General features: G+C 46.6%; 1 protein-coding gene and 2 long non-coding RNA genes across 5 annotated transcripts; all 3 read left to right on the forward strand.

Annotated features, from left to right (window-relative positions):
• The first annotated feature begins 1387 nt into the window (after positions 1–1387).
• LOC138401860 (zinc finger protein 84-like) lies at positions 1388–2920 on the forward strand. The gene is made up of 3 exons (XM_069497492.1): positions 1388–1760; positions 2007–2360; positions 2529–2920. Exons 1-3 carry the CDS (start codon positions 1388–1390, stop codon positions 2918–2920), a joined length of 1119 nt encoding a protein of 372 aa, XP_069353593.1.
• A 6603-nt stretch (positions 2921–9523) lies between these two features.
• Positions 9524–12312, forward strand: LOC138401529 (uncharacterized). 2 transcript variants are annotated; one of them, XR_011236535.1, is made up of 3 exons: positions 9524–10125; positions 11631–11835; positions 12111–12312. It is a non-coding gene; the product is annotated as an uncharacterized lncRNA (long non-coding RNA). The 2 variants fall into 2 exon arrangements; XR_011236534.1 differs by having other exon boundaries at positions 11709–11835.
• Positions 12313–18674: 6362 nt separating this feature from the next.
• On the forward strand, positions 18675–21555 carry LOC138401530 (uncharacterized). Of its 2 annotated transcripts, none has more exons than XR_011236537.1 (3): positions 18675–19400; positions 20906–21110; positions 21386–21555. It is a non-coding gene; the product is annotated as an uncharacterized lncRNA (long non-coding RNA). The 2 variants fall into 2 exon arrangements; XR_011236536.1 differs by having other exon boundaries at positions 20984–21110.
• Positions 21556–27290: the final 5735 nt, after the last annotated feature.

The raw sequence follows: 27290 nt of genomic DNA on the forward strand, positions 1-27290 counted from the left end.
TCTTGCTCAGGTAGGTCTCGAACTCCTGAGCTCAAACGATCCACCCGCCTCGGCCTCCCAAGTGCTAGGATTACAGGTGTGAGCCACCACGCCCGGCCAAGAATCACTCTTAATTCCTTGGTTCCCCAAGCCATATAATAAATATGAAACTGTCAGAATATTTAAGAATGGTTACGTTTGTCTTGGGATAGTTTAAGTAAAAGGACACATAGATTTTAAAGTTATGTGCTTGACTAGTTTAAATGAAAGATGATATGTTTTGAAAATGTTTTGCATGAAGTGGCTTCCCTGGTAGTAATGTGGACAAGTATAGGACAAGTATAAATAAAACTTTCAGAAAATATGAGAATGGGAAAACACACATAAAATATTTCACACACTTTAAGCTTGAAATGATTTTAGCCAATTAGTCTTTCCAATCTGTTTATTTTCTTCGTAGTGTTTACTAAGTACAGTGTATAGTTTTGTTGTTTACTAATATAATCTCTTTATTGTCTATTTTTTCTGTTAAAAATATAAATTTCATAATGGCAGGGCCCTATTTATTTTTTCTCTTGTATCTCCAGACCGCACACACTGCCTGGAGCATAGTGTATACTCAGCAGTTACTCAGTGAATTCCTCAGAACATTGGGTCAATGATTCTTCTAACCTCCTTTGTTTTTCATTGCTCTTCATGTACTTTTCACACTCTCTTCCCATTTGATAAACATATATTTGTCAATAACCAAAGGTGGCTTAATGTACAGTCAGTTTCCTGCTCCTGTTTTCAGCATTTAATTTTTCAATACCTAGAAGGTAGACATTATACTTGGGACATATTTCAGACTATGAAACTAAGCCTTAAATACCAGTCAGTCCCTCAACACAGCATTTCTAGTTTTTTATTCAGTAAGAACACCAGATTTTTTGTTTCTTTTATAGAAGAAGCCTGGCAAGTAGATGGTCACATGATGTGGCACCGGGATAACCAAGACAAACTTAAAAATATGAAAAGAATTCTTGAATGTGATGTATTTGGAAAAAAATTCAATCTAAATATGAACTTTGTTCCTTTGAGCAACTCAAACAATGAAGATAACTTAGATGGCTTGATTTTCAAACATCATTTAGATTTGCTTATTCCAAAAGCAGATTGTAGAAAAACAGACTCAGACGACTTTAATGTATTTGATAAATTGTTTCTCCATTCCAAGTCTGAGAAAACTGATACTTGGTTAGAATATTATGAATGTGATAAATATGATAAAGACATCTATAAAAAGTCACAGATTGTCATATATCACAGAACTCGTTTAGGGGAGAAACTCTATGAATGCAGTGAATGTAGAAAACGCTTTAGTAAGAAATCAAGTCTCATTAATCATCAGAGCAAACATATCAGAGAAATGGCCTATGGCTGTGGTAAATGTGGCAAAAGCTTTACTCAGAAGTCGCAGTTTATTAGCCATCACAGAACTCATACAGGAGAGAAACCTTATAATTGTAGCCAGTGTGGGAAAGCCTTCTCCCAAAAGTCACAGCTCACATCCCATCAGAGAACACATACGGGAGAGAAACCATATGAATGTGGCGAATGTGGGAAAGCCTTCTCCCGGAAGTCCCATCTCATATCACATTGGAGGACACACACAGGAGAAAAACCCTATGGATGCAATGAATGTGGGAGGGCCTTTAGTGAAAAGTCAAACCTCATTAATCATCAGAGAATTCATACAGGAGAGAAGCCTTTTGAATGCAGGGAATGTGGGAAAGCTTTCAGTAGGAAGTCACAACTCGTTACACATCACAGAACTCACACAGGAACAAAACCCTATGGATGTAATGATTGTAGAAAAGCCTTCTTTGAGAAGTCAGAGCTCATTAGACATCAGACAATTCATACTGGAGAGAAACCCTATGAATGCAGTGAATGTAGGAAAGCATTTAGAGAGAGGTCAAGTCTCATTAATCACCAGAGAACCCATACAGGAGAGAAGCCTCATGGATGCATTCAATGCGGGAAAGCCTTCTCCCAGAAGTCACATCTCATATCACATCAGATGACACACACAGGAGAAAAACCCTTCGTTTGCAATAAATGTGGGAAAGCCTTCAGCAGGAAATCCCAGCTTGTTAGACATCAGAGAACTCATACGGGAGAAAAACCCTATGAATGCAGTGAATGTGGGAAAGCTTTCAGTGAAAAATTAAGTCTGACTAATCATCAGAGAATTCATACAGGAGAAAAACCCTACATATGCAGTGAGTGTGGGAAAGCCTTTTGTCAGAAGTCACATCTCATATCACATCAGAGGACACATACAGGAGAGAAACCCTATGAATGCAGTGAATGTGGGAAAGCCTTTGGTGAGAAATCAAGTCTTGCAACTCATCAAAGAACTCATACAGGAGAAAAACCCTATGAATGCAGGGACTGTGAAAAAGCTTTCTCCCAGAAGTCACAGCTGAACACACACCAGAGAATTCACACAGGAGAGAAACCCTATGAATGCAGTCTTTGTAGAAAAGCTTTCTTTGAGAAGTCAGAGCTTATTAGACATCAGAGAACTCATACAGGAGAAAAACCTTATGAGTGTACTGAATGTAGAAAAGCCTTCAGGGAGAAGTCAAGTCTCATTAATCATCAGAGAATACATACAGGAGAGAAACCCTTTGAATGCAGTGAATGTGGCAAAGCCTTCTCTCGGAAGTCACACCTCATACCACATCAGAGGACACATACAGGTGAGAAACCTTATGGTTGCAGTGAATGTAGGAAGGCCTTCTCTCAGAAGTCTCAGCTTGTTAATCATCAGAGAATTCATACTGGAGAGAAGCCTTATCAATGCAATGAATGTGCGAAAGCCTTCTCACAGAAGTCACAGCTCATTAATCATCAGAGAACTCATAAAGTAAAGAAATCCAAGGAGTGCAATTAATATGAGTCTGACATCATAACTCATTGTACTTCAGAAAATAGTTATGTTAAATTTTTCAAATAATAGTCACATTATATAATATGTCAGAGCAGTCCTTTTGAGTGAGGAACTCTATGAGATTATGTAGGGAAAACTTTCAGCAAGTAAACATGTTTGTGTATCAGAATTCATAGAGTAGAATGAACCTATGAATGCAGTGTTTCTCAAAACCCTTTGAAACCACAATCAGGCTTTATACAGCAGAAGATACACAGCAAAGAGGAGTCCTGTGAATACTGCAAATATCAGAAACCCATCCAGTGGTCAAATCTCATAAACTATTAAAAATATTCCCACTGGTGATGAAAAATCTGATGAATACAGCAAGTTAGGCAATTTTATTATTAACAAATCACAGTTCATTGTACATTATAAAATGCCCTTAGGAATAGAATTCTGAGAAGCTTCTAAATAGAGAATAAGTAATCCAAATATATTGTATTTTAGAGAATTCATATTGTGGATTTGCCTAATTTAAAGACACTGGAAACGTGCCCCTTGAAATAATACTATAAAGGGAAGCCATATTCTTTTTGTAGACATGGGTACCAAAAATATCCAATTTTAAATGGTGGACAGATGTTCATTCTGAAGAATAACGTTTTAAAAATATGTGAATAAATTGGTTATTGAAACATCTGAGTAAGAAATTTCTTATTGGTATTTATGGCTTATTTTCCTGTGTTGTGTAGTACATTTTGTATTTTAGGATTGCATATAATAATGTAATTGGGAGCATGAAATGCATATACCTTATAGTGCCTATGACGTCTGTCAAAATACACTACATACCACTGTTTTTTCCATTTTAATATTATAAAAAAGGAAACTGATACAATATGGCTTACTGCTAAGTAAGTAGCTTAAGTGATAATACCACATTTCTTCTTTCCTTATTGTCTATTGGCAATAGACGGGGTCTATTGTTACTGACCTTTCTTTTCAGCAACTGAAACCAACATCATGTAAGTCTTCTGTGTCCTGCAAATCTGAAAAACAGTCTATATAATAAGTATGCAAAGGCAAGAACCACAGAATAGCAATAGTGATATATGATACTGAGGGAGTAAAAGAAAGGTATGTGAACTATATTACTCAGCTCTCAAACTAGATGAAAGTAGCTAATGCTGTGTAAAATTCTTTTCTCATTTAGTGATTTGCCTTTATACATCGTGTGTGTGTGTGCATATATATTTTTAAGTGTTATGTAACCCAAATACCATTTGTATTTTAATTTACTATAATGAAATATCATGGATACTTTGTGTTATCATGTTTTTAGTGTTTCATAAAATATCTTGTAAAAAATAGATGTAGAAACTGATGAAGAATCACTGTTCAGAAGATGTATAGACATTTCGTGCTAAAAAAAAAACAAAAAACCTTTTGACACATTCAAGGAAGCCTATTTTGTTTTCCAGATAAGTTCTGTGATTACTGGACAAATACAGAGGCTCCTTGGCTTACAGTGGAGTTCTGTCCTAATAAACCCATTGTAAGTTGAAAATCTTGTAAGTCAAAAATGCATTTAATACACCTAACCTACCAGATATCATAGCTTAGCATAGCCTACCTTTAATTTGCTCAGAATGCTTACATAGGCATACAGTTGGGCAAAGTCATGTAACAAATCCTATTTTATAATAAAGTGTTGAATATCTCATGTTACTGAGTATTGTACTGAAAGTAAAAAATAATGGTTGTATGGTACCATTGTAAAGTTGAAAAATTGTTAAGTTGGACCATTGTAAGTCCAGGACCATATGTATTAGGAAACAAGATTTCCATTATTTTATAATTTGCAATGTTTTGTTTTCCCTTTCACCAGTTGCACTATCTATGTGAGAAACTTCCCATTGGGGATGTAGGACATATATAAGTATGCTTCCTTTTAAAAACGCATGAACCATTCCTTAGCTAAGTTAGAATTTTGTAGTGTTCTCTCTATAATGTCGCTTTACAAGGTTGATATTTTTTTATGGTGATGAAATTCAGAAAAGTCCAACATTGAGCTTGATTCCAAACTTAGAAAAATCAAGACTTCTCTTACGCACACACTGTTGTATCAGTATGGTGTATTGCACCTTTGATTCTAGTGGTATTTTTTCCTTTAATTAACAAATTTGCAAGGATTTGGAAAATTGGGAATTTAATTTTCTAAACCAGCATACCAGAATTTCAACAGCCAAATAATCCTGTCTTTCTTCATAGTCATTTTAAAAAGCATCTAATTTCTAAATTTTTTATTTATATGCAAATGTGTGTACTTTGTACTTTTCTCTCTAATATCTGAAAGTGATTGTACTAGATGTGGGAGACAAACCTTTGTAAATGAAGAAGTAGATTTACAGTGATGTTCTACTTTGTGATTTTTGCTATTTTTTTTTTCTTTTTCGTCTGTCATGATTCTCTTTCCTATTCCCAGAGATTGATTCATTAGGTTTTCGATTGCTCTCCAAAGTCTGTTGTCTAAAAATTTTCAAGTTTTGCTCACTCTATTCAAGATCATTCCATGAACTACTAAGCAGCTAAACTTAATAATTCTTGCATCAGATAATGGAACTTCAGCACTAGCGTATTGAGTGAATCCCCAAGAGCAAAAAAATTCTGTTCTCAGGGTCAGGTGTTACTCATAGAGTGGACTGATGCTGATAACAGAGGTCTATTTACGAGAATATCTACTGTGGAGACTCAGATATATTGTGTACTACCCACTAGAGTTCACCATTGCCCTGAAGCGTCATGAGAGGGCTCTGATTCTGAAATTATAGATTTTTAGTGTCTGTTTTGGAAATTACCTTGGTAAACAAGAAGAACATGCCTCCACATTTCCCCTCATTGAGTCCTACCACAGACCCCACATCAACAAGACAGTTTTAAAGTTAGACTGGATTTATGATTTTGCGGAGCACAGTAAGTCAAAATGACAGAGAATACTACAGGAGGCCAAATAGAGGAAACGTCAGCTTTTCTTATCCTCTTCCACTGTCCATATTGTCCCACTGTCCTGGAATTGCTCACTGTTCTACAAAGGACAATTTATATTGTATTTTTTTTTACTAAGTAATGGGTTTTGGGGTTTTCTTTTCTGTGTTTGTTTTTTTGGAGGTCCAGACTGTGAGTTTTGAGACCTATACCAGGAGTGCATTGTGTTCGGTTTTCTTTGTGGGCTCCAACACAGTTATCTATGGATGCATATATTCCTGATACGCTTTCAGTTACATCACTTGTAAGACCCCAATACGAAATGCACGCAAAGAATGACAGATTTATCTAATGATAACTTTACTAAATAGCATAATATAAAGCAATGGTCATTTAGAATCTATACTTGGGACCTTCTCAATCATTTGATCATTCCAGCAGTATACATATTTGTTAGTCTACAAATATGGTTCCAATAAGCTTTCAGATATACAGGCCCTAGCCCTGGCCTAACTGCTGATAAACGTATCCATAACCCTTGCAGCTCCATGCATATTTTTTGCACCTTTCATTCTTTTAATCCATTTTTCACTCACAGTGATTATTTTAAAACACAACTTTGATTACACACTTCATCTTGAAATATTGGGGCTCATTGTCGACTTAAAGTGTAATCTCATCATGGTAACAAAGACTTTTATACAAACTCATGTCTATCACTTCAAGTCATTTCTGAACATTTTATCTTTCCTCCTATGCAGTATTTTCTAGACTCCTTGAACAACTTGCTGTTCCTTGAGATTTCTATAATCTCTTAGCTTTTGCAAATCGGTTACAGCTGAAATGCCCTTGTTTCTTGTTAATGCCCATTCAACCTGTATGAACCTATACATGTATTTCCAACTGTGATAATATCGTTATTATACTATTTCCATCATAAAGCTTCTGGAAAGCTGCAATTATCTTTTTTGTTCATATAATTTTAGAAGCTAAAGCTATAATATTCCAATATGGGTGCTATCAGTGGCTATGCTTTCTACCACATGTTGAAACATAGTCTGCAATGAGAAGAATGAAACCATCATGAAAGCAAAGAAAGAGTCTTGATTGTGTTCCAGTACGTGGTTCTTGTTGATGTCCACATCCACCCTCTGCCCTGTTCGTGTCTTGATTGTTGAATTCTGTGAGCTACCCCAAGTATCCTAATAAATTCTCATGTTTGCTTCAGTTGTGTTCAAGTTGTTTGTTACTTACAATCGAAATATTCCTACTAACATGACATCACGCTCAGTCATAATTTGGGTTCTCTGGTAGCAGATACTGAAAAGGAGTTTGGCATGCAAGGTGTTTATTAAGGACCAACAGCTATGAAATGATAGGAGACTAACTAGAAAATAATCGAGCAGAACAGACAAACTGCACTGCTTGGGAGCCAAGGAGCTGCGGAGTGTGTATTCCTCATCAGAGTGTTTCATATCAGGCCAAGATGGTCTGGCCTTTATGATGGCAATCTTAAGGCTCAGGCCAAAGCCGCAGATGGCTCTGGAAAGTGTAGTTTTTCAGGCTGGCTTTGGGTACCTCTGAAGGTGTGGGCATGGCTGCGTTGCACTCTGGGAGTAATAGTAGGGGAGGAAAACGCTCTATCACACGCACGGAGCCCGCGGTGGGCTCTGGGAAGTGCCGTCTGACACCGGCTCTCTGCGTGTCCAGATGCCATAAGGGTGGCTGCATTGCACTCCGGGAGTTGTAGTAGGGAAGGGAAACCCTCTATCCCACACAAGGAGCCCGCGGTGGGCTCTGGGATATGTAGTTGTCTGAGGCCCGTGTTGGTATAACTTGGCGCTGTGGGCCCCACCAAGTTGCACTTTAGGAGGCGTAGTAGGGGAGACAAACCGTCTATCCCACGCTCGGAGCCCGCCGTGGGCTCTCAGAAGTGCAGTGTGAAACCAGGACGGTGCCTCTATAGGCGCCGTGGGCGCGGCCGCTTTGCACCCTGGGACTCGTAGTACTAAAGGGAAACTATCCCACACACATAACCCACGGTGGGCTCTGGGAAGTGTAATTGTCTGAGGACCGCGTTGGTACCACTTGGCCCTATGGGCGCGGCTGGGTTACTCTCTGGGAGGCGTAGTAGGGTAAGGAAACCCTCTATCCCACGTACGGAGCCCACGATGGGCTTGTGGACGGACAATCTGAGATCGGCCCTGTGCGTGTTTCAGCCCTGTGGCAGCGGCCTCTTTGCACCCTGGGAGTGGTAGCAGGGGAGGGAACCGATCCCACGCAGGTACCCCGCGGTGGGTTTTGGGAAAGGTCATTGTCGGAGGCTCGCGTTGGTTTCACTTGGCGCTGTGGGCGCCGCGGCGTTGCGCTTCGAGAGGCGTGGCTGGGGAGGGAAACCCTCTAACCCACGCACGGAGCCGGCGGTGGGCTCTTGGAAGTGTGGTTGCCTTAGGCCGGCGATGGTACCATTTAGCGCTGTGGGCCCCAACAAGTTGCACTTTAGCAGGCGCAACAGGGGAGACAAATCCTCTATCCCACGCCCGGAGCCCTCGGTGGGCTCTCAGACCTGCAGTATGAGACCGGGGCCTTGCCTGTATAGGCGCCGTGGACGCGGCCGCGTTGCGTTCTGGGAGTCGTAGTAGAGGACCGAAACCCTGCATTCCACACATGGAGCCCGCGGTGGACTCTGGGAAGTGTAGTAGCCTTAGGCCGGCGATGGTACCATTTAGCGCTGTGGGGCCCAACAAGTTGCACTTTAGCAGGCGTAGTAGGGGAGACAAATCCTCTATCCCACGCCCGGAGCCCTCGGCGGGCTCTCAGACCTGCAGTATGAGACCGGGGCCGTGCCTGTATAGGTGCCGTGGGCCCGGCCGCGTTGCGTTCTGGGAGTCGTAGTAGAGGAGGGAAACCCTGCATTCCACACATGGAGCCCGCGGTGGACTCTGGGAAGTGTAGTAGCCTTAGACCGGCGATGGTACCATGTAGCGCTGTGAGCCCCACCAAGTTGCACTTTGGGAGGCCTAGTAGGGTAGACAAACCCTCTAACCCACGTGCGGAGGCCAGAGTGGGTTCTCGGTAGCGCGGTGAGAGAACGGGGTTCTGGCTGTCTAGGCCACCTGGATACGGCCGCGTTGCATTCTGGGAGTCGTAGTAGGGAAGGGAAACCCTCCATTCCACACATGGAGCCCGCAGTGGACTCTGGGAAGTGTGGTTGCCTTAGGCCCGAGTGGGTACCCCTTGGCGCTATGGGCCCCACCAAGTTGCACTTTAGGAGGCATAGTAGGAGAGGTAAACCCTCCATCCCACGTTTGGGGCCCGCGGTGGTCTCTCAGAAGTGTGACCTGAAACCGGCGCTCTGCGTGTAGCGAGGCCAAGGGCGGGGCCGCGTTGCACCCTGGGAGTCGTAGTAGCGGAGGGAAAGGATCCCACACAGGTACCCCGCGGTGGGTTTTGGGAAATGTCATTGTCGGAGGCTCGCGTTGGTTCCACTTGGCGCTGTGGGCGCCGCCGCGTTGCACTTCGAGAGGCGTGGCTGGGGAGGGAAACCCTCTATCCCACGCACGGAGCCGGTGGTGGGCTCTTGGAAGCGCTGTGCGAGACCGGGGTTCTGGCTGTCCAGGCCCCGTGGGCGCGGCCGCGTTGCCTTCTGGGAGTCGTAGTAGGGAAGGGCAAGCGTGTATCCCACACACGGAGGCCGTGGTGGTTCTTGGGAAGTGTAGTCGCCTGAGGCCTGCGGCCTGTTGGGTTTGGCCCCTGGCGTTCTGGAAGGCGCAGTTCCGGCGACTCCCGCGGCGGAGTCCTCGGGGGCGGAGCCGAGTGTCTAGCCACGGTGGACCGCAGGCAGGTAAAGGGTCCCGCCCTGTGTAACGGGAGCCTGGCCGGATGACCAGTGGCTGCGATTCCGTCCGGAGCCCGGAAACACTTCGCGAAAAGCACAGAAGAAACATCCCTGCCCCGGCCACGGTTAAGTGAGGAGGTGCTGGGGATGCAGGGCAGGTTTACGGTCCCCGGAGCCCAGGCTGTGGCCGGAAGGGAAGGGTCTCTCACAGGCGCCCCGGGCACTCTGGGCCCCTGTCTGTCGCGAGGCAGGGGAGCGGGAGAAGACGGCACTCCCTAGCTGGGGGCCAGTGACTGCGGCTCGGCCCGGCCGCCTTCTTCGCTCAGGGCTCCTTTCTGTCCCCGCCAGGTCTGCCGTTTCGCACTGTCGATCTCCGCGATCCCGTCTGTGAGCCATGCCTCAGGTATGCTGATGTTCTCTCTTTTCTTACTGAAGCGTAGCAGTATTTCTCAGCATTTGGAGACTTAGGCTTTCTTTCTCCTGAAACTACGTGCTTGACAGAACCCCAGGCCCCTACCCCCATTGTTCCTCTTTAGGGGTTTCTTATGTTTTATGGTGAGCGGATAGGGTTTCAGCCGTTCCATTGCCCCCTCTGTTCTCCAGTTGTTAGAAAGAAGAGTGTTTTACTCTATGATGTTCGCTCTAGCCGCCCTTCAATCCTGTATTCAGCGTATTATTTTTTTACTGAGCACTTATTTTCAGCACCCATATCAGTGGTGCTTACAGTGTAAAGATTCTTGAGCCCTACCTCACTCAGATCTCCTGAGTCAGAAACTTTGGGTCTGTGGCCTAGCAAGCAGTCTGGGCTTTCCGAGTCTGTCCAAGTGATTCTAACACATGACGCATCCTCTGTCTTGGGATTCAGCAGTGAGCACAACAAAATCTCTGAACTCACTTTTCAGACTTAACATTAAATTCCTATGGCAAGGAACACTGATTAGTTTTACTGTGATTAGTGTTAAATGCTTGGCTGGTAATTGTGCTTCACAGAGGTAGGGATAACAAGGCCGACCATTCCAAATGAGTCTCTCATTTTTAGCTCCATTTCTTTGTCCTACTTCTTTTGTCATTCATACTTGTCTCCAAATCCAGGGGCTGAGGTTTGCTGGGAAATCCAATTTCCCTCTCTGCCGCAGATCTCACTGTATACCGTAGGAAAGAGTTGAGTTTATTAGTCAACAGTCTCCTGTCAATTTTTTTTTTTTTTAACTTGAAAACCGTGAAATATGACTCTGCCATACGTATGGGGCTGCCACTAGTTTGGGATCTTTTAAATTCCCATGCATGCCTTATGTTAATGGTCATGTCCATCACTCCAGTGGTGTGAAACCAGGCTGCAAAGCAAGGACTTGTTTATTATTCCCCTTCACCCTAAGGGAAGAGCTTTGGGCTCCATCCTGGGAGGTATTGGATTCCCTTCTTGGGAGATCCATGTATTTTTATAGCTTATCCTTTTTGTCCTGTGACATTGCTAAAATTACCACTAAGTTTCACAGCTGTTTCTTCACGATTGGGGATGACTGACAAACTTGACAATGCATGCCCCTTTTGAAGGGTGCTACAGCAAGTTATTACCACGAAGAAATTTTAACCAACTCATATTAAAATAGGCTGGTATTGAGGAAAATATACATTGCTTATTAAACATGAAAGAATAGTCATCACCATTTGTCAAGTAAGATCTTAAGAATTTTTACAACCAAAGGCAAAAATCCATGTGCTGCACCTGTATCATCCTTTATCATGAACAAAACTGTAAATTTTCTCAGAACAAATCATTTATATTTTTTCTCCTTTTCTCCAGTTGTATGACAAAATATGAAAGCTAGCTCTTAGTTATATAATAATTACTCAGAATTCTGAAAACTCCCATTGCCCCTACTTATACACATTGTCCTTCCTCCACAGTGAGATTCATTTCACTTCTTGATCAGGGCCTTTGAGGGCATGGGTGCTAGTTGTGCAGATACCTGTTTGCCGTTTCAGGGGTCAGTGACATTCAGAGATGTGGCCATAGACTTCTCCCAGGAGGAGTGGAAACGGCTTCAGCCTGCTCAAAGAGATTTGTACAGATGTGTAATGTTGGAGAACTATGGCCATCTGGTCTCACTGGGTAAGTATTCCTCCTCATCTCTGTCGAGTCAGAATTTGACCTTTATAATTGCTGTTGTAAATCTTGATTATCTGGCTGAATAATGCCAAGGGAAGGATGGCGGGTTTTTTTTTTTTTTTTTTTTTTTTTTTTTTAATTAGTTTTAAAGATGGGGCTTGTAACTGCATCTAATCTTCAGACATTTTTCATACTTACTTCTGACATTTCTTTTCATGACCCTTCTTTTCTTAGGATTCAAGGACTGATTTTGAATTTATTTCATTTTCTGCAAGCAGGTCTTTCCATTTCTAAGCCAGATGTGGTTTCCTTATTGGAGCAAGGGAAAGAGCCTTGGCTCGGGAAAAGGGATGTGAGAAGAGATCTGTTTTCAGGTGAGTGAGTTAGAAGCTGGTAGGGAAAATTTTAAAAACCACCCAGTTAGTCAATTAGAAACCAGTAGCCCTTTTTTTTTTTCATATGTTGGTTGAAATTTTTTTCCTTAAGATACCAGAGAAGTGGAGACCATAAGTCTTACCCACAAATCCATAAGGGACCACTTCAAACCCAATTCACGTCTTATACCTTCTCCACTTTCTCACAGATAGATATGTCTTTCTTACTTTCCATTGTTAGGTCTCTCTGGTCTCTGAATTTTGTTTCCTCCCTTTCTTCAAATTGGCATATGTTTCTATTGTCTAAATAAAAGGTATCTGTACTTTTTATGGTGCTGTTTTATTTCATCATCTTGGAAAGATTAACTCATTACTCTTTGATTAATCGATTTATTCATTGATTTACATATTGCATTCATAAGATTTACTAAAATTTTAATTTTGTCAGACTTCCTCTTAGATGCTACAGAGTCGACAGGGCATACGAAAGTTCAATAACTGTCGAGGGATTTTTGTCCTAGTGATGTGTCTATAAATAACTTGTGTTAGATGTGTTCAAATTAGCAGTTCAGTGGTGAGAGAAAAGGAATTTCTAGTTGATGTTTTAGGCCTAGATAATTTGGATAGGTATAGCAGTAATAGAAACATAAAACACAAGAAAAGGGTCAGTTTTGGAAAACAGGTGATGACTTAGTTTGAGACGTGTAAATGTATAGGTTCATTTGATGTATTTCAGTTCCCAGCTAGTTGGTTTGATGAAGCATTTCTAGATGAAACCTTTCTTAATCTGTTGCAATGGATTTTTATATCTTGTCCCTGGTCTTATGTAAGGCCAGAGTAAAAGACCAGAGAAAGTAAAAGAAGCTTTCTTATGTTTTATGTCATTAACTAACGTTTCCTGTGTTCTCTTTCTCCCTGTTTCTAGTCTCATCTCCTGAAGAGAATTACTCAGTTTATATCCCTAGATATTCAGTAGGTATGGAATTAATTTACAGAAGAGGCAGGAAAGGAATTTAATATTTCCCTGTTATTGAGATCATGATTTTAACAGAACAGCTATTTCACTGCATCCTTAATCCTATTCTCTCATGTATTTTTGTGTCCCTACCATATGGGTATACATCTTGATTCATTACTGAGCTGGGTACTAAAGAAATATGAGGTCTATTCACTTCTCCTTAATAGCTTACGGTCAGAGTGATAATAACAGATGGCGTTTCCCACTTAAGAAAATAAGTGTCGGCCCCTGTAATCCTAGCACTCTGGGAGGCCGAGGCGGGTGGATGGCTCGAGGTCAGGAGTTCGAGACCAGCCTGAGCAAGAGCGAGACCCCGTCTCTACTAAAAATAGAAAGAAATTATCTGGGCAACTAAGATATATATAGAAAAAGTAGCCGGGCATGGTGGCGCATGCCTGTAGTCCCAGCTACTCGGGAGGCTGAGGCAGTAGGATCCCGTAAGCCCAGGAGTTTGAGGTTGCTGTGAGCTAGGCTGACGCCACGGCACTCACTCTAGCCCGGGCAACAAAGCAAGACTCTGTCTCAAAAAAAAAAAAAAAAGAAAGAAAGAAAAAAGAAAAGAAAAGAAGTGTCAAAGAGTTTAGAGAAAAACACGTTTTTAGATGTCATTGGGAAATGAGTTTAGAATTACATAAATGTTGCAAGAATAGTACAAAGAATACCGACATGCCTTATACCCACATTCACCTTTGCTAACATTTTACCCCCATTTGCCTTATCATCTGGTATATGACTTTTCTTCTGAAACATCTGACAGTAAGTTGTATACACCATGGCCTTTTAGGCCTCAATTCATAAGTGTTCATTTCCTAAGAATAAGAACATGAATGTGTTTCTTAAAAAATACCTCATACTGTGAAATGCTGTTCCAATTTAAAAGTGATGGCCGGGCGTGGTGGCTCACGCCTGTAATCCTAGCACTCTGGGAGGCCGAGGTGGGCGGATCGTTTGAGCTCAGGAGTTCGAGACCAGCCTGGGCAAGAGCGAGACCCCATCTCTACTAAAAATAGAAAGAAATTATATAGACAGCTAAAAATATGTATAGAAAAAAAATTAGCCGGGCATGGTGGTGCATGCCTGTAGTCCCAGCTACTCGGGAGGCTGAGACAGGAGGATCCCTTGAGCTCAGGAGTTTGAGGTTGCTGTGAGCTAGGCTGACGCCACGGCACTCACTCTAGCCTGGGCAACAAAGCGAGACTCTGTCTCAAAAAAAAAAAAAAAAAAAAAAAAAAAAAAAAAAAAATAAAAGTGATGAAATCTGTTTCTGAAATTCACCCTGGAGAAAATCAGGACTTCTGTTTGCCAAAGGCATTTGATGGGAAGGTACTGTCGTACCAAAGATGAGCTTCATATCAGTTCAGAAGGTTCAGTTAGTGAGGATCATAGCAGTTTTCAGAGAAACGTTTTTTTCCCATTTAGAATAAATTATTGTAAGATGTTCCAAAGGCACTAAGTGAACGGAGCCAGACGTCTTTGTGGCACGTGAAGGACACCTGCTGCGTGTTTATTAGCAGCGTTGTGATATTGCCATTTTCAGATAGTTCTGGCAGTAAAAACCATTTAAATGGAGGTGAGGAAGACTAATGACCTATACTTCACAGTTACTTTTCTTCCTGAGTGTTCCACTTTTCCCTCTCCTTCAGTTACTAATATTTAATCTTTTTATTTAATCCACCCATATCTCTATTGATTTCTTCTGAATTTTGGGGCGCACTTCTGAAATCAATATAACTCTTGATCTCACAGTCGTATATGACCGCTATGAATGCCATGCAATTGATGATTTTTTTTTTCTCTACTTAATTCTCTCGTTACGGGAGGAACGGCTTTATTTTACCCAGCAAAGAAAGAAAAAAGAAACAATTGCTTTGTTTTTTGTTATCTTTCAGTTTCACAGTCAAATGATGAGATCAAAGAGTTTTCTCCAAAAACATGTTGTTTATGATGACTCATCCCAGTATTTGATGATGGAAAGAATTCTAAGCCAAGGCCCTGTGTATTCCAGTTTCAGAGGAGGGTGGAAATGCGAGGAGGCTACTGAGATACATGGAGCCCCCGGTGCGTTCTGGGAGTGTAGTTGTCTCAGGCCCGCATTGGTACCACTTGGAGCCCTGGGGCCCACCAAGTTGCACTTTAGGAGGTGTAGAAGGGGAGACAAACCCTCTATCCCACACCAGGAGCCCGCGGTGGGTTCTCAGAAAGGCAGTGTGAGACGGGAGCTGTGCCTGTATAGGCGCTGTGGGCGCGGCCGCGTTGCGTTCTGGGAGTCGTAGTAGCGGAGAGAAACCCTCTATTGCACACATGGAGACCGCGGTGGGCTCTGGGAAGTGTAGTAGCCTTAGGCCCGAGATGGTACCCCTTGGCGCTGTCGGCCCCATCAAGTTGCACTTTGGAAGGCCTGGGAGGGTAGACAAACCCTCTATCCCACGTACGGAGGCCAGAGTGGGTTCTCGGTAGCGCGGTGAGAGAACGCGGTTCTGGCTGTCTAGGCCCCCTGGATACGGCCGCGTTGCATTCTGGGAGTCGTAGCAGGGAAGGGAAACCCTCCATTCCACACATGAAGCGCGCGGTGCACTGCGGGAAGTGTAGTTGTGTGGGGCCCGAGTTGGTGCCCATTGGCGCCGTGGGCCCTACCATGTTGCACTTTTGGAGGCTTAGTCGGGAAGGGAAACCCTTTATCCCACGTTCGGAGCCCACGCTGGGCTCTCGGAAGTGCAGTGTGAGACCGGGGATGTGCCTGTATAGGTCCCGTGGGCCCGGCCGCGTTGCATTCTGGGAATCGTAGTAGCGGAAGGAAACCCTCTATTCCACACATGGCGCCCGCGGTGGGCTCTGGGAAGTGTAGTTGCCTTAGGCCGGCGATGGTACCATTTAGCGCTGTGGGCCCCAACAAGTTGCACTTTAGCAGGCGTAGTAGGGGAGACAAACCCTCTATCCCACGCCAGGAGCCCGCGGTGGGTTCTCAGAAAGGCCGTGTGAGCCGGGAGCTGTGCCTGTATAGGCGCCGTGGGCGCGGCCACGTTGCATTCTGGGAGTCGTAGTAGCGGCGAGAAACCCTCTATTGCACACATGGAGACCGCGGTGGGCTCTGGGAAGTGTAGTTGTCTTAGGCCCGAGTTGGTACCCCTTGGCGCTGTCGGCCCCATCAAGTGGCACTTTGGGAGGCCTAGGAGGGTAGACAAACCCTCTATCCCACGTAGGGAGGCCTGAGTCGGTTCTCTTTAGCGCGGTGAGAGAACGGGGTTCTGGCTGTCTCGGCCCCCCGGGTACGGCCGCGTTGCATTCTGGGAGTCGTAGTAGGGAAGGGAAACCCTCCATTCCACACATGGAGCCCGCAGTGGACTCTGGGAAGTGTGGTTGCCTTAGGCCCGAGTTGGTACCCCTTGGCGCTGTGGGCCCCACCAAGTTGCACTTTAGCAGGCGTAATAGGGGCGACAAATCCTCTATCCCACGCCCGGAGCCCTCGGAGGGCTCTCAGACCTGCAGTATGAGACCGGGGCCGTGCCTGTATAGGCGCCGTGGACGCGGCCGCGTTGCGTTCTGGGAGTCGTAGTAGAGGAGGGAAACCCTGCATTCCACACATGGAGCCCGCGGTGGACTCTGGGAAGTGTAGTAGCCTTAGGCCGGCGATGGTACCATTTAGCGCTGTGGGCCCCAACAAGTTGCACTTTAACAGGCGTAGTAGGGGAGACAAATCCTCTATCCCACGCCCGGAGCCCTCGGCGGGCTCTCAGACCTGCAGTATGAGACCGGGGCCGTGCCTGTATAGGTGCCGTGGGCCCGGCCGCGTTGCGTTCTGGGAGTCGTAGTAGAGGAGGGAAACCCTGCATTCCACACATGGAGCCCGCGGTGGACTCTGGGAAGTGTAGTAGCCTTAGACCGGCGATGGTACGATGTAGCGCTGTGGGCCCCACCAAGTTGCACTTTGAGAGGCCTAGTAGGGTAGACAAACCCTCTATCCCACGTGCGGAGGCCAGAGTGGGTTCTCGGTAGCGCGGTGAGAGAACGGGGTTCTGGCTGTCTAGGCCCCCTGGATACGGCCGCGTTGCATTCTGGGAGTCGTAGTAGGGAAGGGAAACCCTCCATTCCACACATGGAGCCCGCAGTGGACTCTGGGAAGTGTGGTTGCCTTAGGCCCGAGTGGGTATCCCTTGGCGCTGTTGGCCCCACCAAGTTGCACTTTAGGAGGCATAGTAGGAGAGGTAAACCCTCCATCCCACGTTTGGGACCCGCGGTGGTCTCTCAGAAGCGTGACCTGAAACCGGCGCTCTGCGTGTAGCGAGGCCAAGGGCGGGGCCGCGTTGCACCCTGGGAGTCGTAGTAGCGGAGGGAAACGATCCCACACAGGTACCCCGCGGTGGGTTTTGGGAAATGTCATTGTCGGAGGCTCGCGTTGGTTCCACTTGGCGCTGTGGGCGCCGCCGCGTTGCACTTCGAGAGGCGTGGCTGGGGAGGGAAACCCTCTATCCCACGCACGGAGCCGGCGGTGGGCTCTTGGAAGCGCTGTGCGAGACCGGGGTTCTGGCTGTCTTGGCCCCGTGGGCGCGGCCGCGTTGCATTCTGGGATTCGTAGTAGGGAAGGGAGACCCTGTAGTTCCCACATTGAGCCTGCGGTGGGCTCTGGGAAGTGTAGTTGTCTGAGGCCCGCGTTGGTACCCCTTGGCGCCCTGGGCCCCACGATGTTGCCCTTTTGGAGGCGTAGCAGGGAAGGGAAAACCTCTATCCCACGTTCGGAGCCCGCGGTGGGCTCTCGGAAGTGCAGTGTGAGAGCGGGCTTGTGGCTGTCTGGCCGCCCTGGGCGCGGCAGCGTTGCATTCTGGGAGTCGTAGTAGGGAAGGGAAACCCTCCATTCCACACATGGAGCGCGCGGTGCACTGTGGGAAGTGTAGTTGTCTGGGGCCCGAGTTGGTGCCCATTGGCGCCGTGGGCCCTACCATGTTGCACTTTTGGAGGCTTAGTCGGGAAGGGAAACCCTTTATCCCACGTTCGGAGCCCACGCTGGGCTCTCGGAAGTGCACTGTGAGACCGGGGATGTGCCTGTATAGGTGCCGTGGGCCCGGCCGCGTTGCATTCTGGGAATCGTAGTAGGGGGGGGGGAGCCCTCTATTCCACACATGGCGCCCGCAGTGGACTCTGGGAAGTGTAGTTGTCTTAGGCCCGAGTTGCTACCCCTTGGCGCTGTGGGCCCCACCAAGTTGCACTTTAGGAGGCATAGTAGGTGAGGGAAACCCTCTATCCCACGCACGGAGCCGGCGGTGGGCTCTCAGAAGCGTGACCTGAAACCGGCGCTCTGCGTGTAGTGAGGCCAAGGGCGGGGCCGCGTTGCACCCTGGGAGTCGTGGTAGGGGAGGGAAAGGATCCCACACAGGTACCCCGCGGTGGGTTCTGGGAAATGTCATTGTCGGAGGCTCGCCTTGGTTTCACTCGGCGCTGTGGGCGCCGCCGCGTTGCACTTCGAGAGGCGTGGCTGGGGAGGGAAACCCTCTATCCCACGCACGGAGCCGGCGGTGGGCTCTTGGAAGCGCTGTGCGAGACCGGGGTTCTGGCTGTGTAGGCCCCGAGGGCGCGGCCGCGTTGCCTTCTGGGAGTCGTAGTAGGGAAGGGCAAGCGTGTATCCCACACACGGAGGCCGTGGTGGTTCTTGGGAAGTGTAGTCGCCTGAGGCCTGCGGCCTGTTGGGTTTGGCCCCTGGCGTTCTGGAAGGCGCAGTTCCGGCGACTCCCGCGGCGGAGTCCTCGGGGGCGGAGCCGAGTGTCTAGCCACGGTGGACCGCAGGCAGGTAAAGGGTCCCGCCCTGTGTAACGGGAGCCTGGCCGGATGACCAGTGGCTGCGATTCCGTCCGGAGCCCGGAAACACTTCGCGAAAAGCACAGAAGAAACATCCCTGCCCCGGCCACGGTTAAGTGAGGAGGTGCTGGGGATGCAGGGCAGGTTTACGGTCCCCGGAGCCCAGGCTGTGGCCGGAAGGGAAGGGTCTCTCACAGGCGCCCCGGGCACTCTGGGCCCCTGTCTGTCGCGAGGCAGGGGAGCGGGAGAAGACGGCACTCCCTAGCTGGGGGCCAGTGACTGCGGCTCGGCCCGGCCGCCTTCTTCGCTCAGGGCTCCTTTCTGTCCCCGCCAGGTCTGCCGTTTCGCACTGTCGATCTCCGCGATCCCGTCTGTGAGCCATGCCTCAGGTATGCTGATGTTCTCTCTTTTCTTACTGAAGCGTAGCAGTATTTCTCAGCATTTGGAGACTTAGGCTTTCTTTCTCCTGAAACTACGTGCTTGACAGAACCCCAGGCCCCTACCCCCATTGTTCCTCTTTAGGGGTTTCTTATGTTTTATGGTGAGCGGATAGGGTGTCAGCCGTTCCATTGCCCCCTCTGTTCTCCAGTTGTTAGAAAGAAGAGTGTTTTACTCTATGTTGCTCGCTCTAGCCGCCCTTCAATCCTGTATTCAGCGTATTATTTTTTTACTGAGCACTTATTTTCAGCACCCATATCAGTGGTGCTTACAGTGTGAAGATTCTTGAGCCCTACCTCACTCAGATCTTCTGAGTCAGAAACTTTGGGTCTGTGGCCTAGCAAGCAGTCTGGGCTTTCCGAGTCTGTCCAAGTGATTCTAACACATGACGCATCCTCTGTCTTGGGATTCAGCAGTGAGCACAACAAAATCTCTGAACTCACTTTTCAGACTTAACATTAAATTCCTATGGCAAGGAACACTGATTATTTTTACTGTGATTAGTGTTAAATGCTTGGCTGGTAATTGTGCTTCACAGAGGTAGGGATAACAAGGCCGACCATTCCAAATGAGTCTCTCATTTTTAGCTCCATTTCTTTGTCCTACTTCTTTTGTCATTCATACTTGTCTCCAAATCCAGGGGCTGAGGTTTGCTGGGAAATCCAATTTCCCTCTCTGCCGCAGATCTCACTGTATACCGTAGGAAAGAGTTGAGTTTATTAGTCAACAGTCTCCTGTCAATTTTTTTTTTTTTTAACTTGAAAACCGTGAAATATGACTCTGCCATACGTATGGGGCTGCCACTAGTTTGGGATCTTTTAAATTCCCATGCATGCCTTATGTTAATGGTCATGTCCATCACTCCAGTGGTGTGAAACCAGGCTGCAAAGCAAGGACTTGTTTATTATTCCCCTTCACCCTAAGGGAAGAGCTTTGGGCTCCATCCTGGGAGGTATTGGATTCCCTTCTTGGGAGATCCATGTATTTTTATAGCTTATCCTTTTTGTCCTGTGACATTGCTAAAATTACCACTAAGTTTCACAGCTGTTTCTTCACGATTGGGGATGACTGACAAACTTGACAATGCATGCCCCTTTTGAAGGGTGCTACAGCAAGTTATTACCACGAAGAAATTTTAACCAACTCATATTAAAATAGGCTGGTATTGAGGAAAATATACATTGCTTATTAAACATGAAAGAATAGTCATCACCATTTGTCAAGTAAGATCTTAAGAATTTTTACAACCAAAGGCAAAAATCCATGTGCTGCACCTGTATCATCCTTTATCATGAACAAAACTGTAAATTTTCTCAGAACAAATCATTTATATTTTTTCTCCTTTTCTCCAGTTGTATGACAAAATATGAAAGCTAGCTCTTAGTTATATAATAATTACTCAGAATTCTGAAAACTCCCATTGCCCCTACTTATACACATTGTCCTTCCTCCACAGTGAGATTCATTTCACTTCTTGATCAGGGCCTTTGAGGGCATGGGTGCTAGTTGTGCAGATACCTGTTTGCCGTTTCAGGGGTCAGTGACATTCAGAGATGTGGCCATAGACTTCTCCCAGGAGGAGTGGAAACGGCTTCAGCCTGCTCAAAGAGATTTGTACAGATGTGTAATGTTGGAGAACTATGGCCATCTGGTCTCACTGGGTAAGTATTCCTCCTCATCTCTGTCGAGTCAGAATTTGACCTTTATAATTGCTGTTGTAAATCTTGATTATCTGGCTGAATAATGCCAAGGGAAGGATGGCGGGTTTTTTTTTTTTTTTTTTTTTTTTTTTTTTAATTAGTTTTAAAGATGGGGCTTGTAACTGCATCTAATCTTCAGACATTTTTCATACTTACTTCTGACATTTCTTTTCATGACCCTTCTTTTCTTAGGATTCAAGGACTGATTTTGAATTTATTTCATTTTCTGCAAGCAGGTCTTTCCATTTCTAAGCCAGATGTGGTTTCCTTATTGGAGCAAGGGAAAGAGCCTTGGCTCGGGAAAAGGGATGTGAGAAGAGATCTGTTTTCAGGTGAGTGAGTTAGAAGCTGGTAGGGAAAATTTTAAAAACCACCCAGTTAGTCAATTAGAAACCAGTAGCCCTTTTTTTTTTTTCATATGTTGGTTGAAATTTTTTTCCTTAAGATACCAGAGAAGTGGAGACCATAAGTCTTACCCACAAATCCATAAGGGACCACTTCAAACCCAATTCACGTCTTATACCTTCTCCACTTTCTCACAGATAGATATGTCTTTCTTACTTTCCATTGTTAGGTCTCTCTGGTCTCTGAATTTTGTTTCCTCCCTTTCTTCAAATTGGCATATGTTTCTATTGTCTAAATAAAAGGTATCTGTACTTTTTATGGTGCTGTTTTATTTCATCATCTTGGAAAGATTAACTCATTACTCTTTGATTAATCGATTTATTCATTGATTTACATATTGCATTCATAAGATTTACTAAAATTTTAATTTTGTCAGACTTCCTCTTAGATGCTACAGAGTCGACAGGGCATACGAAAGTTCAATAACTGTCGAGGGATTTTTGTCCTAGTGATGTGTCTATAAATAACTTGTGTTAGATGTGTTCAAATTAGCAGTTCAGTGGTGAGAGAAAAGGAATTTCTAGTTGATGTTTTAGGCCTAGATAATTTGGATAGGTATAGCAGTAATAGAAACATAAAACACAAGAAAAGGGTCAGTTTTGGAAAACAGGTGATGACTTAGTTTGAGACGTGTAAATGTATAGGTTCATTTGATGTATTTCAGTTCCCAGCTAGTTGGTTTGATGAAGCATTTCTAGATGAAACCTTTCTTAATCTGTTGCAATGGATTTTTATATCTTGTCCCTGGTCTTATGTAAGGCCAGAGTAAAAGACCAGAGAAAGTAAAAGAAGCTTTCTTATGTTTTATGTCATTAACTAACGTTTCCTGTGTTCTCTTTCTCCCTGTTTCTAGTCTCATCTCCTGAAGAGAATTACTCAGTTTATATCCCTAGATATTCAGTAGGTATGGAATTAATTTACAGAAGAGGCAGGAAAGGAATTTAATATTTCCCTGTTATTGAGATCATGATTTTAACAGAACAGCTATTTCACTGCATCCTTAATCCTATTCTCTCATGTATTTTTGTGTCCCTACCATATGGGTATACATCTTGATTCATTACTGAGCTGGGTACTAAAGAAATATGAGGTCTATTCACTTCTCCTTAATAGCTTACGGTCAGAGTGATAATAACAGATGGCGTTTCCCACTTAAGAAAATAAGTGTCGGCCCCTGTAATCCTAGCACTCTGGGAGGCCGAGGCGGGTGGATGGCTCGAGGTCAGGAGTTCGAGACCAGCCTGAGCAAGAGCGAGACCCCGTCTCTACTAAAAATAGAAAGAAATTATCTGGGCAACTAAGATATATATAGAAAAAGTAGCCGGGCATGGTGGCGCATGCCTGTAGTCCCAGCTACTCGGGAGGCTGAGGCAGTAGGATCCCGTAAGCCCAGGAGTTTGAGGTTGCTGTGAGCTAGGCTGACGCCACGGCACTCACTCTAGCCCGGGCAACAAAGCAAGACTCTGTCTCAAAAAAAAAAAAAAAAAAAAGAAAGAAAAAAGAAAAGAAAAGAAGTGTCAAAGAGTTTAGAGAAAAACACGTTTTTAGATGTCATTGGGAAATGAGTTTAGAATTACATAAATGTTGCAAGAATAGTACAAAGAATACCGACATGCCTTATACCCACATTCACCTTTGCTAACATTTTACCCCCATTTGCCTTATCATCTGGTATATGACTTTTCTTCTGAAACATCTGACAGTAAGTTGTATACACCATGGCCTTTTAGGCCTCAATTCATAAGTGTTCATTTCCTAAGAATAAGAACATGAATGTGTTTCTTAAAAAATACCTCATACTGTGAAATGCTGTTCCAATTTAAAAGTGATGGCCGGGCGTGGTGGCTCACGCCTGTAATCCTAGCACTCTGGGAGGCCGAGGTGGGCGGATCGTTTGAGCTCAGGAGTTCGAGACCAGCCTGGGCAAGAGCGAGACCCCATCTCTACTAAAAATAGAAAGAAATTATATAGACAGCTAAAAATATGTATAGAAAAAAAATTAGCCGGGCATGGTGGTGCATGCCTGTAGTCCCAGCTACTCGGGAGGCTGAGACAGGAGGATCCCTTGAGCTCAGGAGTTTGAGGTTGCTGTGAGCTAGGCTGACGCCACGGCACTCACTCTAGCCTGGGCAACAAAGCGAGACTCTGTCTCAAAAAAAAAAAAAAAAAAAAAAAAAAAAATAAAAGTGATGAAATCTGTTTCTGAAATTCACCCTGGAGAAAATCAGGACTTCTGTTTGCCAAAGGCATTTGATGGGAAGGTACTGTCGTACCAAAGATGAGCTTCATATCAGTTCAGAAGGTTCAGTTAGTGAGGATCATAGCAGTTTTCAGAGAAACGTTTTTTTCCCATTTAGAATAAATTATTGTAAGATGTTCCAAAGGCACTAAGTGAACGGAGCCAGACGTCTTTGTGGCACGTGAAGGACACCTGCTGCGTGTTTATTAGCAGCGTTGTGATATTGCCATTTTCAGATAGTTCTGGCAGTAAAAACCATTTAAATGGAGGTGAGGAAGACTAATGACCTATACTTCACAGTTACTTTTCTTCCTGAGTGTTCCACTTTTCCCTCTCCTTCAGTTACTAATATTTAATCTTTTTATTTAATCCACCCATATCTCTATTGATTTCTTCTGAATTTTGGGGCGCACTTCTGAAATCAATATAACTCTTGATCTCACAGTCGTATATGACCGCTATGAATGCCATGCAATTGATGATTTTTTTTTTCTCTACTTAATTCTCTCGTTACGGGAGGAACGGCTTTATTTTACCCAGCAAAGAAAGAAAAAAGAAACAATTGCTTTGTTTTTTGTTATCTTTCAGTTTCACAGTCAAATGATGAGATCAAAGAGTTTTCTCCAAAAACATGTTGTTTATGATGACTCATCCCAGTATTTGATGATGGAAAGAATTCTAAGCCAAGGCCCTGTGTATTCCAGTTTCAGAGGAGGGTGGAAATGCGAGGAGGCTACTGAGATACATGGAGCCCCCGGTGCGTTCTGGGAGTGTAGTTGTCTCAGGCCCGCATTGGTACCACTTGGAGCCCTGGGGCCCACCAAGTTGCACTTTAGGAGGTGTAGAAGGGGAGACAAACCCTCTATCCCACACCAGGAGCCCGCGGTGGGTTCTCAGAAAGGCAGTGTGAGACGGGAGCTGTGCCTGTATAGGCGCTGTGGGCGCGGCCGCGTTGCGTTCTGGGAGTCGTAGTAGCGGAGAGAAACCCTCTATTGCACACATGGAGACCGCGGTGGGCTCTGGGAAGTGTAGTAGCCTTAGGCCCGAGATGGTACCCCTTGGCGCTGTCGGCCCCATCAAGTTGCACTTTGGAAGGCCTGGGAGGGTAGACAAACCCTCTATCCCACGTACGGAGGCCAGAGTGGGTTCTCGGTAGCGCGGTGAGAGAACGCGGTTCTGGCTGTCTAGGCCCCCTGGATACGGCCGCGTTGCATTCTGGGAGTCGTAGCAGGGAAGGGAAACCCTCCATTCCACACATGAAGCGCGCGGTGCACTGCGGGAAGTGTAGTTGTGTGGGGCCCGAGTTGGTGCCCATTGGCGCCGTGGGCCCTACCATGTTGCACTTTTGGAGGCTTAGTCGGGAAGGGAAACCCTTTATCCCACGTTCGGAGCCCACGCTGGGCTCTCGGAAGTGCAGTGTGAGACCGGGGATGTGCCTGTATAGGTCCCGTGGGCCCGGCCGCGTTGCATTCTGGGAATCGTAGTAGCGGAAGGAAACCCTCTATTCCACACATGGCGCCCGCGGTGGGCTCTGGGAAGTGTAGTTGCCTTAGGCCGGCGATGGTACCATTTAGCGCTGTGGGCCCCAACAAGTTGCACTTTAGCAGGCGTAGTAGGGGAGACAAACCCTCTATCCCACGCCAGGAGCCCGCGGTGGGTTCTCAGAAAGGCCGTGTGAGCCGGGAGCTGTGCCTGTATAGGCGCCGTGGGCGCGGCCACGTTGCATTCTGGGAGTCGTAGTAGCGGCGAGAAACCCTCTATTGCACACATGGAGACCGCGGTGGGCTCTGGGAAGTGTAGTTGTCTTAGGCCCGAGTTGGTACCCCTTGGCGCTGTCGGCCCCATCAAGTGGCACTTTGGGAGGCCTAGGAGGGTAGACAAACCCTCTATCCCACGTAGGGAGGCCTGAGTCGGTTCTCTTTAGCGCGGTGAGAGAACGGGGTTCTGGCTGTCTCGGCCCCCCGGGTACGGCCGCGTTGCATTCTGGGAGTCGTAGTAGGGAAGGGAAACCCTCCATTCCACACATGGAGCCCGCAGTGGACTCTGGGAAGTGTGGTTGCCTTAGGCCCGAGTTGGTACCCCTTGGCGCTGTGGGCCCCACCAAGTTGCACTTTAGCAGGCGTAATAGGGGCGACAAATCCTCTATCCCACGCCCGGAGCCCTCGGAGGGCTCTCAGACCTGCAGTATGAGACCGGGGCCGTGCCTGTATAGGCGCCGTGGACGCGGCCGCGTTGCGTTCTGGGAGTCGTAGTAGAGGAGGGAAACCCTGCATTCCACACATGGAGCCCGCGGTGGACTCTGGGAAGTGTAGTAGCCTTAGGCCGGCGATGGTACCATTTAGCGCTGTGGGCCCCAACAAGTTGCACTTTAACAGGCGTAGTAGGGGAGACAAATCCTCTATCCCACGCCCGGAGCCCTCGGCGGGCTCTCAGACCTGCAGTATGAGACCGGGGCCGTGCCTGTATAGGTGCCGTGGGCCCGGCCGCGTTGCGTTCTGGGAGTCGTAGTAGAGGAGGGAAACCCTGCATTCCACACATGGAGCCCGCGGTGGACTCTGGGAAGTGTAGTAGCCTTAGACCGGCGATGGTACGATGTAGCGCTGTGGGCCCCACCAAGTTGCACTTTGAGAGGCCTAGTAGGGTAGACAAACCCTCTATCCCACGTGCGGAGGCCAGAGTGGGTTCTCGGTAGCGCGGTGAGAGAACGGGGTTCTGGCTGTCTAGGCCCCCTGGATACGGCCGCGTTGCATTCTGGGAGTCGTAGTAGGGAAGGGAAACCCTCCATTCCACACATGGAGCCCGCAGTGGACTCTGGGAAGTGTGGTTGCCTTAGGCCCGAGTGGGTATCCCTTGGCGCTGTTGGCCCCACCAAGTTGCACTTTAGGAGGCATAGTAGGAGAGGTAAACCCTCCATCCCACGTTTGGGACCCGCGGTGGTCTCTCAGAAGCGTGACCTGAAACCGGCGCTCTGCGTGTAGCGAGGCCAAGGGCGGGGCCGCGTTGCACCCTGGGAGTCGTAGTAGCGGAGGGAAACGATCCCACACAGGTACCCCGCGGTGGGTTTTGGGAAATGTCATTGTCGGAGGCTCGCGTTGGTTCCACTTGGCGCTGTGGGCGCCGCCGCGTTGCACTTCGAGAGGCGTGGCTGGGGAGGGAAACCCTCTATCCCACGCACGGAGCCGGCGGTGGGCTCTTGGAAGCGCTGTGCGAGACCGGGGTTCTGACTGTCTTGGCCCCGTGGGCGCGGCCGCGTTGCATTCTGGGATTCGTAGTAGGGAAGGGAGACCCTGTAGTTCCCACATTGAGCCTGCGGTGGGCTCTGGGAAGTGTAGTTGTCTGAGGCCCGCGTTGGTACCCCTTGGCGCCCTGGGCCCCACGATGTTGCCCTTTTGGAGGCGTAGCAGGGAAGGGAAAACCTCTATCCCACGTTCGGAGCCCGCGGTGGGCTCTCGGAAGTGCAGTGTGAGAGCGGGCTTGTGGCTGTCTGGCCGCCCTGG

This window comes from Eulemur rufifrons, chromosome 21 (genome assembly GCF_041146395.1).
Source record: "Eulemur rufifrons isolate Redbay chromosome 21, OSU_ERuf_1, whole genome shotgun sequence".
NCBI classification, from domain to species: domain Eukaryota; kingdom Metazoa; phylum Chordata; class Mammalia; order Primates; family Lemuridae; genus Eulemur; species Eulemur rufifrons.